General features: G+C 41.4%; 1 protein-coding gene and 1 pseudogene across 2 annotated transcripts in view; one reads left to right on the top strand and one right to left on the bottom strand.

The window, feature by feature from the left end:
* Positions 1–12,919, top strand: part of VWA3B (von Willebrand factor A domain containing 3B) — a 217,297-nt gene that overhangs the window by 10,192 nt on the left and 194,186 nt on the right. Inside the window, 2 exon segments of the mRNA XM_081254147.1 lie at positions 5,643–5,737; positions 12,206–12,253. Coding sequence (XP_081110273.1) covers positions 5,643–5,737; positions 12,206–12,253 — 143 coding nt within the window.
* On the bottom strand, positions 9,103–11,399 carry LOC308627772 (polyadenylate-binding protein 4-like; annotated as a pseudogene). Its single transcript has 2 exons — positions 10,541–11,399; positions 9,103–10,295 (listed from the first exon to the last, which is right to left on the bottom strand). The product of its transcript is annotated as a polyadenylate-binding protein 4-like (transcript).

Here is a 12,919-nt window from a genome sequence, read left to right on the forward strand (position 1 = left end):
TTCTATCCAGTGACCTTATTGAACTCACATATTAGTTCTACGAGGTTTTCTTTGGTTGTTGTTGATTCCTTGGGATTTCTAGGTAGACCATCATGTCACCTCCAAATAGGGAAGGTTTTTATTCTTCCTTTCTGATCTATATGCCTTTTATTTCCTTGTCTTGTCGTGATGGCTAGAACTTGCAGTATTATGTTGAATAGAAGTGGTAAGAGTAGACATCCTTACCTCATTTCAGATCTTAGGAGAAAGGTTTCAGTCTTTAACCATTAAGTATGATGTTAGGTTTTTGGTAGATTAAAAAAAAAATCAAGTTAAGGAAGGTCTCTTATATTTCTAGTTTTCTGAGAATTTTTATCATGAATGGGTGTTAGATTTTGTCAAATGCTTTTTCTGTGTCAGTTGAAAGGTTCATGTGATTTTTCTTCCCTAGCCTGTTAATTTGGTTGATTATATTGATTTTTGAATATTGAACCAGCCTTGTATCCTGGAATAAACATGACTCTATCATGTTGTATAATTCTTTTTATACTATATATTGCTGAATTCTACTTGCTAATTTTGTGTTAAGGAGTTTTGCATCTGTATTCATGAAGGATGTTGGTCTGTAGTTTCTCTTTTTTTATACTGCCTTTGTCAGGTTTTGGTATCAGGGTAATGCTGGCTTCATAAAATGAGTTGGGAAATGTTCCCTTATCTTCTATATTATGGAAAATATTGTATAGAATTTAATTCTTTCTGTGTTCAGTAGAATTATCCAGAGAACTTATCCAAGCCTGGGGATTTCTTTTTCTAGAAGTTTTTAAATTACAAATTTCTTTCCTTAATAAGGTATAGGACTATTCAAATGATCTATTTTGTATTGAATGAGTTGTGGTAGTTTGAGTTTTTTGAGGAATTGATTCATTTCATCTAAGTTTTAATTTATGTGTGCAGAGTTGTTTGTAGTATTCCATTATTCTTTTGATTCTGTAGGGTTTTAAGTGATAGTCCCTGTTTCATTCCTGGTATCAGTAATTCATGTCTTCTCTCTTTTTATCTTTGTCAGTCTTGCTAGGGGTTTGTCAATTTTATTGATCTTATTAAAATACCAGTTTTTAATTTAATTGATTTTCTCTATTTTTCTTTGTTTAATTTCATTGATTTCTGCCTTGATCTTTATTATTTCCTTCTGCATGCTTTGGATTTTATTTTGCTCTTCTTTTTCTAGTTTCTTCAGGTGGGAGCTTTAGATTATTGATCTGGGACTTTTCAGCTCTTCTTATGTCAGGATTTAGTGCTATAAATTTCTCTCTTGAGACTGCTTAAGCTGTGTCCCTCAAATTTTCATATGTTGTATTATCATTTCATTTCATTATCAATTCATTGTATATCATTTCAGTTAAGAAAGTATTTTTTATTTCTGTTGAGACTTCTTTGATTCAAGGATTTTTTTTTTAGAAGCATGTTATTTAGTTTCCAAGAGTTTGGAGATTTTTCTCTTATCTTTTTGTTATTGATTTCTAGTTTGTTTCCACCTTGGACAGAGAACATACTCAGTTTCAATTCTTTTAAATTTTTCGAGGTTTGTTTTCTAGCCCTGGATATGGTTTACCTTGGTATATATTCTGTGGTACTTGAATGTGTATTCTTCTGTTGTTGTATGGAGTAATTTTAAAAATAAATGCCAATTAGATCCTGTTTATGATGGAGTTGTTGAGTATTCTTGCTGATTTTCTGTTTAGTTATTCTATCAATTGTTGACAGGAGTGATATTGAAATCTCCAACTATAATTGTGGATTTGTCTGTTTCTACTTTCAGTTCTATCAGTTTTTACTTTACATATTTGCAGCTCTGTTGTTTGGTGCATGTACATTTAGAATTGCAAAGTCTTCCTAGCAGATTGACACTTTTATAATTATATAATGTTCTCCTCTATCCTTAGTAATATTCTTTCCTCTGTAGTTTACTTTTTTTACATTATATGGCCAATCCTGCTTTCTTTTTTTTAATATTTACATGACTTATCTTTTTTGCCCTTTTACTTTTAACTTATATATCATTATATTTGAAGCAAGTTTTTATAGACACCTTATTATTGGGTCAGTTTTAAAATCCTCTTTGCCAATCTCTTTAAATTGTTGTATCTAGACCAATTATATTTAATGTAATTATTTATATGTTAGAGTTTGTCTGACATTTTATTTTTTGTTTTCTGTTTTTTTCCTGTTTTCCATTTATTTCTTTTTCTTGCCTATCTTTGGGTTACTTAAACATTTTTCAGAATTTTAAAAAGTTTATCTATAGTATTTTTTGAGTGTATCTCTTCACACAGCTCTTTTAGTGGTTGTGCTAGGTATTACATTATAAATATGTAACTTATCAAAGTCTACTGGTGTCAGCATTTTATCAGTTTGAATGAAGAATGGTAACTATTTCCCTTTATGTCCCTTTAATCTCCTCATTTATAATATGCTTTATTGTTTTTCTTCATACATTGAGAATCACATTAGGCTGTACTATACTTTTTGATTCAACCATCAAGCAGTTTAGAAAATTCAAGAAGAGAAATCTGTTTTATTTACCCATATTTATGCTTACTGTTTTCTTCCTTCCTGATGTTTCAAGGTTCTTTTATCATCTCCTTCCTGTTTATAGAACTTCCTTTATTTATTCTGTAAGAATAGCTCTGCTAGCAACATTTTTTTTTCTTTGTCTGACAATATCTTTATTTCTCCTTCATTCCTGAAGAATAATTTCACCAGATATAAGATTTGGGGTTGACAGTTCTTTTCTTTTAGCACTTAAAAGACATTGTGCTACTTCCTTCTGGCTTCTGTGATTTCTGATGAGAAATCCACTGTCATTAGAATTGATTACCTATATTAGTATGTAAATGTTTTTACCCTAATGTTTCTTTATTCAGTTCATTACATCTCCTTTATACACTTTCATATCATGTCCTCATTTTTAATCTCTTACAAGAATTTATGCATTTTACATCTGTTGATATTTATCATATTGGAAGTTAAAACTAAAACCCTTAAAAATATTTATTAATTCATGTAAAAGTAACAAACCCATTATATGTTAACATAACATTTTTAAGAAAAATGTTTTATAAAATAAAAATGGTAGAGAGAAGAGTGGCACTGTTTTACCTTTTTGAAAATCCCTTTAATATTTGTCCTAATAGAAAACAGCTAGATTCCCATATCTGCTTTTTTAAAAATAACAGCTTTATTGAGATGTAATTCACATACTATACGATTCACCCATTTAAAGTGTGCAATTCAATATTTACAGATATGTGCAACCATCATCACAGTCAACTTTAGAACATTTTCATCACTGCAGAAAGAAACTGTGTATTTTTTAGCTATGCACCCTGTCCATCAGGCCCCAGCCCAAAGCAGTCTACTTTCTGTCTCTATAGATTTTTTTGTTCTGGACATTTTATATAAATGGAGTCATATAATATGTGGTGTTTTGTGACTGACATCTTTCACTTAAAAAAATTAATTAATTTTTGGCTGAGTTGGGTCTTCATTGCTGCGTGTGGGCTTTCTCTAGTTATGGCGAGTGGGGGCTACTCTTCATTGTGGTGTGCGGTCTTCTCATTACGGTGGCTTCTCTTGTTGCGGATCACGGGCTCTAGGTGCGTGGGCTTCAATAGTTGTGGCACACAGGTTCAGTAGTTGTGGCTTGCAGGCTCTAGAGCGCAGGCTCAGTCGTTGTGGTGCACGGGCTTAGTTGCTCTGCAGCATGGGGGATCTTCCCGGACCAGGGCTCGAACCTGTGTCCCCTGCATTGGCAGGTGGATTCTTAACCACTGCACCACCAGGGAAGTCCCTGACATCTTTCACTTAATGTGATGTTTTAAAGATTCATCCATGTTGTAGCATGTACCAGAACTTTATTCATTTTATGGCCAAATAAAATCAGGAGATGAATTGTATGGATATTCCACAGTTTGTTTATCCACTTACCAGTTGATGGGTGGAGAGCTGATTCTTATTCTAGCAAGCAGTTAACTTGGTTGGACTCAAACTCTAAACTCTGCCTCCCTTATTAAATGAATGCAAATCTCACCAATTTCCTTTTTTCAAGGATTAATGCTACTCCAGTTTCTGCCTGTTCTTGATTGCTCTCTAGTGCCTTCAAGTAGCTATTTTAATATTTTGTCCAGGGCTTATAATTTTTTTTCTGTGTGAGAGTTAGCCAAGAAAATCTACTTCACCATTATTGGATGGGGAATTCACAATGACTTAATTTTATTTGGCAATACAGCTATGGAGCCTTATATAGATTCATCTTCTTCAATTCTCAGAAAATAGCCCTCTCTCTTGACTCCAGATAAATGCCTTAGGTAAAGAGAGAATGCTGCTGGTGATTTGACGCTGCTCTGTAAATGTCAGTCAAGATGTTGAAATCAGGGGCTTCCCTGGTGGCGCAGTGGTTGAGAGTCCGCCTGCCGATGCAGGGGACATGGGTTCGTGCCCCGGTCTGGGAAGATCCCACATGCCGCGGAGTGGCTAGGCCCGTGAGCCATGGCCGCTGAGCCTGCGCATCCAGAGCCTGTGCTCCACAACAGGAGAGGTCACAACAGTGAGAGGCCCACGTACCGCAAAGAAAAAAAAAAAAAAAAGAATGTTGAAATCTTAGAAATGAAGATTTTAAAGATTGAGAGATTTATTGAGTGAGGTTATTGCTGGTGGGATTCAAGTATCCATTCTTTGCTCTTTACTATTATGGACATTGAACTTCAAGACTTGTGAATTTTATCATTCCTGGTGATTTGGGACCAAACCTGGTCTCTAAAATTCAGCCTTGCCCCTTCTGCCTTTTCCAAGTAGGCTGTGATCCTGCCTCCCTAGAAAGGCAAAGGAAAGGAAGTGTTGGATCAAAGAGTACCACTCTCTCTACCACCTTTAGGACTTAATAATACTAACAGTAACAACAACAATAAAATAATTATCACAATAAAACGGCTCCATGAAGCCTTACCTCATCTCTGTCCTGCCAAATCATAATTAGTCCTTGAAACCTTCTGTTAGTTCTGCGAAGGAGTAAACATATGTTTCAGGAAGCAGTGTACTCCCATTCTGTAAGCACTGTATCTAGCACATAGCGGGTGCTCAATGAGTGTTTATGGGATGGATGTTGAACAGCTGAGCATATGCACTGAGAAGAAAGTGGTCTTGACATCCTGTATGAGTGTTCTGACTCTATTCCCTACTTGCTTCATCTCACTCATTTATTCATGAATCCCCACTCGAGAGAACAGTAGATAATATCTAAGTTTAATTTTTAAAATTCTGAAAACTAAGCCCAAGTCCTGAATAAAAGATTTCCGGAATTAAACACAGTTTCTATGTCATCTTTTTGACCTCTGCCTTAATCATTCTGGACAAAAGAACCAGGAGACCAAGAAACAAACCCTGTTCTTCCTCCCCGTTCATTCATGTATTACAGGATTTCACGTCATAAACAGTCACATTTATCATAGCACCTAGAAATACTTCATTATCTAGAACAGAATACTAAGCATCATGGATTATTGGTGTCCCTGGGGATATCATCTGATGTCAGAGAATAGCATTTTGAAATAAAAATAAGTGTTGATAATGTACCATTTTGACTGCTTTTCTTTATAAACATGCAGATTATGTGACGTCTCTGGGGAGACTTGTGGCTTCCCAGTATGCAGACAGCCTGTTTCCACGGATCTACACAACGGAAGATGGCAGAGCGTACAATGTAAGTCGGAGTTCCCTCGATGGCCAGGTCCTGAGACACGCAACTGAGGTCTGCATGGAGAGGCAGGCAGGCCAAGGTCTTATCAGGGCTGGAGGATTTCTTCTGACTGTGTGTAGACAGTGGTGAATGTCACGGCCCAGGAACTGGGGAGAGAAGCACTTGACCCATTAGAGATGAGAGCAGAAAGGTCTTGACCAGAGGTGAAAACCTTTGCATATCAACACTTTGTTTTGCCTGGAAAATAGAGAAACAAAGCAGTATGACAGAAGTTAGCTGGAAGGCAAGCGCAAGCTGCTGTTGTCTGGTAGATGCTCTAGGAATAGAGGATCCCTGATGCAGGTAGTAGTGGACAGAGATTGAGCGGCACCTCTTACTGGAGTCCTTCATTCCCAGCAATTCAACACGTGATTCCTGCGCACCCTTAACATGTCAGGCGCTGTGCACACCCCGGCCACCACAGGGAGCTCCAGAGACACACGTCCCATCATGTTGCTTCATGGATACTTTTTCATGTCACTGTACATTCATGTACCACCTGGATGGTTATTTCTTAACATTTAAAAAATGTACATTACTCTTATTTTTATTTTATTTTGGTGGCGCCGCGCAGCTTTTTTTTATCTGAACCACCTTAAAATCAATGTGGCAGTATTGAAAACATCTGTCTTTGCCATCTAATTCCACCCGCATGGCCCCTATGACATGGTCCCACCCTGGTTTCTGTGTTATGGTAGAGGTTTGTAGTAAGTGCCGTGAACTCTGGCGAGGGAGTTAGGAATTCTGCTGACACGGGGGTTTGGGGAGGGGGCTGGGATGAGAACGAAAGGAGTTGAAGGCAGAGGGGCCAGCATGAAACCGTAGAATTACATGGTGTGTTCCAAAGACACATTTTCCTTAACCATTTAGGTGTTTGGGGGTGTTGTGAAGATTGTTAGAGTTGTTTTTTTTTTTTTTTTTTTTTTGCAGTACGCGGGCCTCTCACTGCTGCGGCCTCTCCAGTTGCGGAGCACAGGCTCCGGACGAGCAGGCCCAGTGGCCACGGCTCACGGGCCCAGCCACTCCATGGCATGTGGGATCCTCCCCGACCAGGGCACGAACCCATGTCCCCTGCATCAGCAGGCGGACCCTCAACCACTGCGCCACCAGGGAAGCCCTGTTTTTTTTTTAAGTACCAGATCTTTTAACGTCTGATTCTTCACAGCATAGGGTACACTTTTTTCTTATTCCTTTTGTCTGTCTCCTGCCTCCCTACACCCTAAAAGGCCTTGCACGATTTTGCTTGACCTGTGTGAACGATGCTTTATTTGTAAGTCACCTTTCAGGGGCAGCCCCTAGAGTGTTGGTGGCAGCTCTGGGTGATCAAGTGATCCAGGTACAGTGGAGCTTGGCCTGAGAGACAAGAGGACATAGGACAAAGGCTGTGAGCGGGAGGCTGGGTAGTGGGGTGGCATCCCTTAGAGGAAGCCAGGCAGATGTGCTGGTATGTTTAGAAGCATTTTCAGAAATATTTTTGGCATATTATGCTTAGGCAGATGTTTCAGTGAGACTTTTTTTTTCATCTGCCTTTGCTGATCTCTCTTTTCTTCTACCTAATTTCTCCCCCAGCCCAACCCAGTTTTCTCTGGAGTGTCTGAATTTTATCTAGATTTGTTGAATACAAATTTTTTAAATTTAATTTTTATTTTTTATTAGAGTACATTGTTTATTGACATTGTTGTGTTAGTTTCAGGTGTACAAAGTGATTTAGTTATACATATACACATATCCATTCTTTTTCAGATTCTTTTCCCATATGTTATTACAGATTATTGAGTAGAGTTCTCTGTGTTATACAGTAGGTCCTTGTTGATTTTATATATAGTAGTGTGTATATGTTAATCCCAAACTTCTGATTTATCCTCCCCCCCACCACCTTTCCCCTTTGGTTACCATAAGTTTGTTCTCAAAGTCTGTTGAGTCTGTTTCCATTCTGTAAATAAGTCCATTTGTATCATTTTTTAAAATTCCACATATAAGTGATATCATATGATATTTGTCTTTCTTGTCTGACTTCACTTAGTATGATAATCTCTAGGTTGAATACAAATTTGATGTCATTTATGAAATGATACAATTCAACGCCAGATGCAAATATAATACAGATGCATTTTTTGTTATATTCATTCGTTTTATTTTTCAGATTCCATAATATTTGTCTTTCTCTGTCTGACTTATTTCACTGAGCATAATATCCTCCAGATCCATCCATGTTGTTGCAAATGGCAAGATTTCATTATTTTTTATGGCTGAGTAAAATTCTATCTGAGTAATATTCTATTCTATTGTGTGATATATGTATATATATATATATATATATATCACATCTCCTTTATCCGTTCATATGTTGATGGATACTTACGTTGCTCCCATATCTTCCATTATCTGGCTACTGTAAATAATGCTGCTATGAACACTGGGCTGCATGTATACCTACGAATTAGTATTTTCATTTTCTTTGTATATATACCCAGGAGAATTGCTGGATTATATGCCAGTTCTATTTTTAGTTTTTTGAAGAACTTCCATACTGTTTTTCATAGGGGCTGCACCAATTACATTCCCACCAACAGTGTAGGAGGGTTCCGTTTTCTCCATTTCCTGAGCATTTGTTATTTGTCGTCTTTTTGATGATAGCCATTCTGACAGATGTGAGCTGATATCTCATTGTGGTTTTGATTTGCATTTCTCTGCTGATTAGTGACGTTGAGTGTCTTTTCATGTGCCTGTTGATCATCTGTATGTCTTCTTTGGGAAAATATCTATTTAGATCTTCTGCCCATTTTTTCAATTTTTTTTATGGAGATTTTTTTCTTTATTGAGAAACTTAAGACTTGGGTACATCAAATAAAATCAATTTCTGGGGGGAAAAAATCAAAACTCGCAATAGAAAAAAAAAAGTTAACACTGTCTGTGCCATATCAGAACCCAGAGAATATAATCTTTCAATTGAAAAATTCTAGGCGCATTGACCTTTTGATACAAAATGACTTATTTTTTTTTTTTTGCGGTAGGCGGGCCTCTCACTGTTGTGGCCTCTCCCCTTGCGGAGCACAGGCTCCGGACGCACAGGCTCAGCGGCCATGGCTCACGGGCCTAGCTGCTCTGCGGCATGTGGGATCTTCCCAGACCGGGGCACGAACCCGTGTCCCCTGCATCGGCAGGCGGACTCTCAACCACTGCACCACCAGGGAAGCCCCAAAATGACTTATTAAATTTGCAATTTGTGGTTCTTGGTGTTGAGGTCCATAGGACAAGCTAGGGCATCTTCAAACCCTGAGCTGAATTCCATGAGGGTTTATTTGGCTTTTGAATCGGTTTGTCCTTGTCTAAGAGGTAGCAGCAGCAACAGAGCCCACCTTCTGGGCACCTTCTTTCTTGGCATGATGAGCCTGTAGGACCGCCACAGCTTCATCCACCTTGGAGCTGAGAGACTCGGGGACTCCAGCATGTGCAGCAGCTCCGAGTTGTCAATCTCCAGCAGCATCCCCGTAATCTTCCCGGCCAGGTTTGAGTGCATCGTCTGGATGAGCAGGAACAAACGTTCACCCAACATCTGCTTCTGTTCCTGGGGAGGGGGCGGTGCTGCGGCCAGCATGGAGGCAGTCAGCGGCTCCTGCCCCTGCACATGGGGTGCAGGCTGGGGTGCCTGCAGGGGCCAGTTGGCAGAGTGAGGGCTGTGGACACTGGAGGCATATCTGTAAGGTGCAACAGCCCGAGCAGCAGCGGCAGCAACAGCAGCATGAGGTGCTAGGTTCTGCCCAGCTGCGGAAACACCTCCAGACTGGCAGCTGTCAGTCAGCCCTTGCTGGGTGGCACCAGCCCCACCAAAGTCCATAGCCAAGCGGTCTGAGCACTCAGACCCGACTCTGAGTGGTAGTAGGGAGGCTGTGAGAGGCTGGAGCATTACCAGCTGGAGCCAGATGGCAAAGAGCTGGATGACGCCCAGACTGGCATATAGCACTTGGCATTCCTTGGACGCCTTGAGGTCTCCCACCTTGCTGCCAGTGTGGATTAGGCCTCATCTGTGCTAATTGGTTAGGTTATACGGAGGTCTTCCCTGAGCCTGTGGAACTGCTGGCACAAAGTAGCCCCCAGCTGCAGGCTGGAAGTGAGTTAAGATGGCATTGGCAGGGAGCGGTCTTATCCCAACCATCCAATGCATATACTGGTTGGTCAGGTGAGCCTTTCTCTCTTCCTGATGCATATACTGGTAGGTCAGGTGAGCCTTTCTCTCTTCCTTTCTCTGGGCCAGGGCGACATACAGTGGCTTGGAGCCCATGATGCGTCCGTTCATCTCTGTGACTGCTTTGGTTGCCTCTTCAGGGGATGAGAAGCAGACAAAGCCAAACCCTTTGCTTCTCCCATCCTCCAGCATTACCTTAGCACTGGTGATTGATCCAAAAGGAGAAAACTCTTTCCTTAACTTCTCATCATCAGTGGTGTCATCCAAGTTCTTAATGTAGAGATTCACCCCCTGATAGTGACTAATTCCCTCCTGTTTCAGCTGTTCAAATTTTCGCTTTTGTGACAAAGCAAAAGAGAGGCATGGACATATATACACTACCAAACGTAAGGTAGATAGATAGTGGGAAGCAGTCGCAGAGCACAGGGAGATCAGCTCGGTGCTTTGTGACCGCCTGGAGGGGTGGGATGGGGAGGGTGGGAGGGAGGGTGATGCATGAGGGAAGGGATGTGGGAACAGATGTATATGTATGACTGATTCACTTTGTTATAAAGCAGAAACTAATAAAAAAAATTTTTTCGCTTTAACTCGGCCTGCTGTTCCACTTTCTTCTGTGCACCGCCAAAGAAAATGACTTTCCCACTGATTTCTTTTCCATTCATCTCTTCCACGGCCTTATTGGAATCCTCGTGCTTTTCGTAACTCACAAAGCCAAAGCCTTTGGATTTCCCACTGGGATCTCTCGTCACCTTGACACTTACCAAACTGGCTGAATAGCTCTTTCAGACTCTCATCATCCACCTCTTCCCCAGAGTTTTTGATATAAGCATTGGTGAATTCCTTGGCTTTGGCTCCAAGCTCAGTTTCTCGCTCTTTTCGAGACTTGAATCTGCCCACAAACACTTTGTGGTCATTGAGGAGCATGCAGTTCATCTTCTCGATGGCCTTGTCGGCAGCCTCCTGGGTCTCGGAGTGGACAAAGACGTAACCCTTAGAGCCGTTCTCATCACACACCACCTTGCAGGACAGAATGTTTCCAAAAGCAGAAAAAGTATCATAAAGTGCCTTGTTATCTATAGATTTGTCCAGGTTTTTGATGAAGATGTTTCCCACGCCAGATTTTCTCAAAGAGATCCCTCTTTCTCAAAGAGATCCCTCTTTCTCAAGGAGATCCCTCTGAGACCACATGTTACGGATTGGCTTTCTCTTAATCACATCAAAGTTCATGGTATCCAAAGCCCGCTCAGCGTCAGCCGGCTGCCGGAAGTTGACATACGCATAACCCAGGGAGCAGCGGGTGATCATATCGCGGCACACCCAGGTGGACAGCACAGGCCCCGCAGGACTTAACTTTTCGTTTAGCACGGCCTCGGTGACATCTGAGTGCAGGCCACCCACGTACAGGGAGGCCATGGGGTAGCTGCTGGCTGCAGCGTTCATCTCCCCACCACCCTGAGCCCCGCCAGGAGAACTTCTTAGAGGGACCACACAGGACAAAGGGGGTTTCCGCTCGGAGCCGTGGCCCGTGCCGCGGCTCACAGGGGCCAGTGAAGCTCAGAGAAGCTGGAGTCGGCTCCACGGGCCGGAGACTGCCAAACCGCAGACAAAAGGCCCTCAAGAACAATATGGCCCTCCCTGGGAGTTTGCAGTTTTCAGCTGTCTGGCAGCTCCCAATTTCAAAAAATGAAAAAAATTAAAACGGGGACTGTCCTCCAAATTACAAAAATTCTTCCAGAGGCAACCCTGTGGTGCCCACGGTGGCCTCCGGAACGTGCGTTTCTCTATAAATATAGGCCTCAGGCTCCCGGCGGTTTAAGATTACGGCAGCCCGGGGAAACGGGAAACCAAATATTTGTCGGTGCCGACTCGGCAAGGCCCCGGGCTGCCCGAGCGCGCAGGCGCCACCCACGCCAGGCAGGCAAAGGGCAGCGCGGACACGTGCAGCGCGGAGGCCGGCGCGCGGGGGGCGGGTGCGGCGGGCTCGGGGGTGTCACGCGGCACGGCCGGGCGGCGTGCGGAAGTGCGCGGACGCGAGCGCGCGAGCTGCTCACCACCGGACCGCGGGCGGCGGCGGCTGCAGCGTAGGGCAGGCCGGAAGCGTGCTAAAGTGACTTACCCGCGGGTTCTCTGAGGAGGATTCACTCTTTTTCTTTCTTTCTTTCTTTTTGTTTTAAAAGACTTAAGAGCGTTTCCGGTTTTTTTTTCTTTTTTTATCTTTTTCTGTTTTTTTTTTTTTTTTTCTTCAGGCTGCTAGGCCTGAAAGCGGCGGAGGCTGCGGCGACCCCGGGCGGAGAGTGAGTTGTTTGTTTTTTTGATATTAATTTGTATGCCTCTATATTTTGGATATTAATTCCTTATCAGTCATATCATTTGCAAATATTTTCTCCCATTCAGAAGGTTATCTTTTCATTTTGCCAGTGGTTTCATGTGTTGTGCAAAAGCTTTTCAGTTTAATTAGGTCCCATTTGTTCACTTTTGCTTTTGTTTCCTTTGCCTTAGGAGACAGATTCAAAAAGATATTGCTGTGATTTATGTCAAAGAGTGTTCTGCCTATGTTTTCCCTAGGAGTTTTATGGTTTCCAGTATTACATTTAGGTCTTTAATTCATTTTGAGGTTATTTTTGTATGCGGTGTGAGAAAATATTCTAATTTTATTCTTTTACAAGTAGCTGTCTAGTTTTCCCAGCCTCTTTCGCATAAATTAATTGACCATAAATGCATGGGTTTATTTATGGGCTGTATGTTCTGTGTCGTTGATCTATGTGTCTGTTTTTGTGCCAGTACCATACTGTTTTGATTGCTGGCTTTGTAGTGTAGTCTGAAGTCAGGGAACATGATACCTCCAGCTCTGTTCTTCTTTCTCAAGATTGCTTTGGCTATTCGCGGTCTTTTGTGTTTTCATACAAATTTTTATAATTATTTGTTCTAGTTCTGTGAAAAATGCCATTGGTATTTTGATA

The sequence above is a fragment of the Mesoplodon bidens genome (assembly GCF_964165515.1).
Source record: "Mesoplodon bidens genome assembly, chromosome: 14".
NCBI classification, from domain to species: Eukaryota; Metazoa; Chordata; class Mammalia; order Artiodactyla; family Ziphiidae; genus Mesoplodon; species Mesoplodon bidens.